Source organism: Zingiber officinale, chromosome 3A (genome assembly GCF_018446385.1).
Source record: "Zingiber officinale cultivar Zhangliang chromosome 3A, Zo_v1.1, whole genome shotgun sequence".
NCBI lineage: Eukaryota > Viridiplantae > Streptophyta > Magnoliopsida > Zingiberales > Zingiberaceae > Zingiber > Zingiber officinale.
This window is the reverse complement of record NC_055990.1, coordinates 39,727,231-39,733,506: the sequence shown is the minus strand read 5'-3', so window position 1 is coordinate 39,733,506 and position 6,276 is coordinate 39,727,231. Positions and strand designations below refer to the sequence as shown.

General features: G+C 31.9%; 1 protein-coding gene across 1 annotated transcript; it reads left to right on the top strand.

The window, feature by feature from the left end:
- The first annotated feature begins 731 nt into the window (after window positions 1–731).
- On the top strand, window positions 732–2,910 carry LOC122051775 (protein TIFY 10a-like). The gene is made up of 5 exons (XM_042613053.1): window positions 732–1,079; window positions 1,591–1,750; window positions 1,851–2,062; window positions 2,227–2,284; window positions 2,383–2,910. The coding sequence occupies exons 1-5, from the start codon at window positions 953–955 to the stop codon at window positions 2,516–2,518; spliced, it is 693 nt and encodes a 230-aa protein (XP_042468987.1). The 5' UTR covers window positions 732–952; the 3' UTR covers window positions 2,519–2,910.
- The last annotated feature ends 3,366 nt before the right edge of the window (window positions 2,911–6,276 follow it).

The following is a 6,276-nucleotide window of genomic DNA, read 5'->3' as shown; positions in this document are numbered from 1 at the left end:
CCATGAGTAGAGATGTTTCTATAAATATCTTGGATCAGCGACATTAGAAAGCATGCATTTCTCGATCTTTTGGCTAAGATTAAGTGTAGTGTAGTATCGGTTTAATATCTGATATAAAAAAATTAAATTAATTTTTTATGTGGAAGAGTCGCTCTTGCATTGTACTGACACATCCTTACCAAATGTAATTTATGGGTCTGGAATACTAATTTACATGTATTTATATATTATATTATATATATTCATGTATTATATTACACATACAAAATATATATATATATATATATATATATATATATATATATATATATATATATATAAAAGTACTGACACATCCTCACCAAATGTAATTTATGGGTCTGGAATACTAATTTACATATATTTATATATTATATTATATATATTCATGTATTATATTACACATACAATATATATATATATATATATATAACTCTTATAATATATAATAATTTGATATTTAAAAATATTTGTTGATTAAAAGTTAGACTCCAATTGAAAAAGAATATTTTTAAAATAAAACAAAAACAAAATGAGACATTCTTTTATTTATTTCGAAATTTTAATGCGGAAAAAACGAAATCACATCCTTTTATTTATTAATTTATTAATTTATTCAACAGTTGGATCGGCAAAAGCAACGGCCACGTTTCCATTTGTATGAATTAATTATCCCTCTTTTTCTCCACTACTGCAAATAAAGCACGTGATTCTTTCACCCACCACCTCGCTGTCCCAAGGCCAAATTGCCAACCCGATCCAGTTCATCGCAGCTACAAAACAAAACCCTAGCTAGGAGCTTTTGAAGAGATCGAGCAAGCGGAAAGCAACGGCCATTAGGCATCGAGTTCAACCAAACGAGATCGAGAACAGAGAAGGCGAGAGAGCCAAGCTCCGATTCAGGGAGGGGAGGGGAGGAAAGGAATTGAGTGAGATGGTGGACGAGAAGTTGGGAAGCAAAGATGAGTCCAGCTTCTCCAGGACGTGGAGGTTATTGAGCCAGTACTTGAAGGAGAATGGCAGCTTGGGAGGCCTTGCTCCTCTTGATCAACGAACCCAAGGTGAGATTTTTGTCGCAGATTTTTTTTTTTTTTTACGTTTTCAATTGGGGAAGTTCGGAATCTTTCGCTAGAACGTAAAGCCATTTGTCGGTGTGATTGATCGTGCAGTTTTATCTTCAAAGTTTCGACTTTGGTCAATCAAATCACAAATCTTACTTTAATTCTTCCAAACAATTAATTCACACGAGCTTACCAAAATGAGCTTCTTGTTTCCTTTTTTGTACGCGAGCTTATGAAATTGAGTTGCATCTATTCTTGTCAAGAAACCACTTATTCACGCGAGTTTATCTGAGTTAAAAAAAAAAGTGTATATTTATACGAGCTTCTCAATGGGTTACTGTTTTTTTCTCCCCTTTTATAGATCTACCCTGCAAAAAATTCGACTTTGGGCCGTTGATTTTGTCCAAATAATTCTCTGTCAGTTTTTTTTCCTAATTTGCTCGCTCTTCAGGTTCAGAGGCTGGACAGTGGTCCATAGCTTCCTCAATTGATTTCTTGTACTTGTTATCAGGTAAATCTAGGGCACCCACAACCATGAGCTTGTTTCCAGGGGTAGATGTGTCAGGAGAGCTCCAAACACAGATCAATCAAGACAAAACCTCTCAGAAATCAATGGATCTTTTCCCCCAAGAATCAGCAGAAAAAGAGCGTGTCAAAGCCCTAGAAGCCAAGTAAGAGGCAAATTTTACCAAGAAATGACAAAAACTAGCATGCATGTTTTTCTCACGCACAGTGCTAATTTAACCAGATGCTTTGATATGAACATTTCAGGCAGAGGGAGATGGACCAGCTAACGATCTTTTATGCTGGAAAGGTTCTTGTTTTCAACAATTACCCCGCCGACAAAGCCAGGGATCTGATGCAGATGACAAGCAAAGAGTGTGTTGTAAGTGCTGGAGCTGAGTGCACTTCCAGACCTGAACCCAACCTGTCGACAGCTGCTGCACCGCCACCTCATAGCTTCCCAAAGCCGAATTCCGCCGGTAATTAATTCAAATCACACAATTCAATAGTTTAAGCTTTCAAATTTTGGAAAATGATTTCGGTTCGCAAGTGATATGAAGTAGTAATTGTCATTTGATGCGATACGTCTATACGAGTTCTTGAACAATTTGCTTATCGGACCTTCAACCTTTATGGATTGCAGATATGCCTATAGCAAGAAGGCATTCGCTGCATCGGTTCCTCGAGAAGAGGAAAGACAGGTTTGTAATAATAACTTTCTTCCTTATGGATCTTGAGACTATGTATTGGTGTTAGCACATGACGAAACTAAATAGCACTCTTTGCTTAAATTTTTCAGAATCCATTCCAAGGCACCGTATCAAGGTAATTCTTGTTCGCCTATGAAAGAGTCGAAGCCAGAATCTAGCCAGCCTTGGCTCAACCTAGGAAGGGAAATCTCAGAGCCAGATCACAGTTCAAACAATAGCAAATAACACAGGAATGAATATGATGCAGAAGCTCGTCTGACATGGATCACTGGTCTCAAGTTTCCTCATTTTAGGAGTGCTCAAACTTAAACATCTGGAGCAACAGCAAGATATGATATTTGTTGTTTGTGACTTCCACTATGATTCTGTGTAGTTTTGTCATAATGGAAGAGAGAATCATTTTTTTTTATTAGTGTAGCATATTTACATTGCAAGGTTTTTCATATTGAGTCAGGAGAATGTATGTCTAGCCAAATTCTGCTGGGATAAGGTTTAGCGATCATGAGGAGATCATGTTCTATCAGATGGTATCATTATGTTTTTAAAGTAACACTGTGGATTTTGGCTGTATCATTATTTTTTATAGGAACGCTAGGAATTTTGGCTCTTCTTCATCAGCCTCGTGAAATTGTATATCAATTGATTTATTATTCTCTAGAGCTGTAAATGAAGTAATTGTTCGTGAGTAAATTTGGTATTTGATTGGGTTAGAGTTTGTTTATGCTGGATCAATATATATAACTTTCATTAATGATTTATTAAATTAATATATATGATTAATTTTTTGCCTGACCTCGACGCACAAAAGGCAGTTGAGTTAAGATAAAATGTTTTTTTTTATTTATTCTTTTCAAAGAGGGTGGGGCTTTATTTGAGGGGTCGTTAAGGAGTCCGGATTTTCTAGATCATTTTTTGGGATCCAAGGAATGACTTTTAAATATGTATTGATGGGGATGAATGATCTTTACCTATTTTATAAGTGGGGATCATGTATTCTATCAATGTATGTTTATGGATCATCTCTTGGATCGTAAAAAGTGGTCTAGAGGATATGTCCTAGTCGTTAAGATGATGATTTCATTTGAACTCTAATAAATGATGAGATTTTTAAACTCTCAAATTAATGATGTAGTAGTTAGATACTCTCATTTTTCTATGTATCTAAAGATTGAGTCTTGTATTCGAATCCTTATTAAGGCACAGCTGTTGGGTGAAGAGCTATTCGTGCTTTCAGATTTGTTTGGTGATCGATCTATGGGGTCGGACCATCTATCTCCGAGACTAATTGGGCTGAAGGTCAAAAATGAATGAGATTTTTAAGGCTCCTCAGGCATAGTGTAGAGGCAAAAGCATTACTTCTAAATATGTATGATTTAAATCTCAGGTACGACATACTACACTACTCGATAGACAAATTAGTGGAGAAGATAGTTTACTTTAAGGATTAATTGTGCTCAAGGTATAAACACATGAATTATCAAAATTTAAGGTGTGAACTAATAAAATTTAAACTAGTAAATAATTAAATAAAAACTAATAAATAAATTTATAATATTAAACTTACTCACCAATCAAATAAAAAAATTTAAACAATTAAATTTAAATTAAGAGCTCGGTAACAAGTTTGATTCAAGCTATTCAAATCAAACTTCAACACCTGTTTCAATGGATTAATTCATTTTAGATTCAACAGGAATATCTTATCAACAAATTTGGACAACATAAATTTCAGCTTGACTTGACTAGTTTATAATCCTATTGTTTTCAAATAGGTTTGGTCGACCCAAACGATGCTATTTTGACCCTGACTTAGGTTGGGTGGGGACTTGACTTTATTGTCTCGTGCATGGTCACCTAGACCAGTTTTGCTCTAATAAATATTTTCAAAATCATTTTATTTTTTAATTATAATTTGCCTGATTTATAAAAAAAAATATAAAACAACATATCTATAGACTTATTTATCCATTAATCATTATATACTCTGATTTCAATAGTTCTAATTTTTAACTTATTTTATAAAATGCATTTTAACTAGACACTAGTGAAATTACTCTAATTTAATTACAATGACACATCATATTAAAATACCTTTATTTTAATTTTGCTTCAATTTAATAAAAAAATCATTTTAATTTAATTAAAATTAATTTTAAAATGAAAAAATAAAATAGGATGATTTTTTAAAAAATAAATATTTTTTTAAGGATACAAAAAATAAAGAACATCCATTTAATTTTTATCAGATAAATTTAAAAGGTGTGTCATTTTAATATTTTATAATATATATTTTAAAATGATCCCTTTTAATTTTTTTTAAAAAAAAGTATATAATTTGACGTGTTCAACAATTTTTCTCCCATCGCCCGTTCATGTACCTTTGGAATCCATCAATTTGACAATGACTGATGACCAAATCCTTTCCTTTATTCCTTTTCTTTTTTCGGTAAAAATCCAAAAAAAGAACGTCCTTTGTTTTTTTTTTATTGGAATCATCACAATAACACCCCTCTTTTATTTTATTTTATTATCAAAAGCATCCCACCTCATCCGCCCTGCTATCATCTAAATTTGATAAATAATTTGATATATAACTCAAATGAAAGATGATATGGAGAAATTTTTTATATCTGATTATAATAAATATGTATTTGAGTATGTATATTTTAGATATGAGTATGGAGATGGATGTGATAAAATCCTATTCATACCTTATTTGATACCCGATATATATATATATATATATATATATATATATATATATATATATATATATATATAGATATATATATATATATATATATATATATATATATATATATATATATAAGTCTCATTTTATTATTAGAAAAAGAAAAACTTTACATGCTTGTCTTAGAAAAAAGATTTGATTTGTCTCTTTATTCATTATCCACATATAACACGTCTGCACTCGCACAAAGTGAGCAGTGCATAAAGAAGTTAATTTTTTTTTTAAAAAAATGAGAATGGTGGAGAGTAATAGGATGATGGAGAAGATATGGATACCCGAAACTATGACGGGTATGAGGATGGATATGAAAGTTAAATATCTGATGGATATGAGGATAAGTATGGGTATAGATATAATAAATAGGGATGAGTACGGAGGATATAAAATCCTATCTAAATCATACTCATTGTCATCCCTATCATATTGCTTTGATACAATGAGTCGAGGAAAAAAAATTCTCTTATTCTTTAGCCATTTATCGATCAATTATAAAATAATCATGTAATTTATCTCTATGCACATAACTTAGAAACAGACTATGAGAGATATGAGTGTAATCATCTTTCATTAAAAAATATACTATCTAATTATCCCTACGGATATCCAGTTAATTAGAAAGTGGTAAATTTATTATAATAGGGCAAAGATTAATTTTAGACGAGTGCATACCTCCAGGAAAAAACTCCTCCCCACCCCTAGCAACTTCGCGGTCGGCTATAAACTGACTTTATGATTTATCTTCTTTCACATAACCTAAGGATTGGTTGTGGGGGGGTCTACGGTGAGCATAATCACCTTTTTACTATAAGAATACACTATTTGATTGTCTCATGGTAGCACAATTAGTTAATGTAAGGGTACTATTATCAATAGACCTACGATCGATTCTCAATAAATACGAAATGCCCGATTGGTTGCTTCAATCCATCCTTACATGTGCTTTCATTGCTAGGTGAAGCCCCATGCGATTTACCTCTTTTACATATAGTGATTATCCTAAAGGAGTTGTCGAGGTGACTATTTCACCTTATACGGTCAAAGTATACTATTCAATTAATTTTGATTTTTTAATAAGTCAGATTTCAAATTTACATCCTGAACATCGAATGGACTTGACTTGTTTAATAATATTCATATTATAATAACTTTAATTTCATAATTGTTATAATTCGACCTCTCCATAAAATTATACAATTATTCTAAAGTAAATTATTAGATAGATTTTATTTTA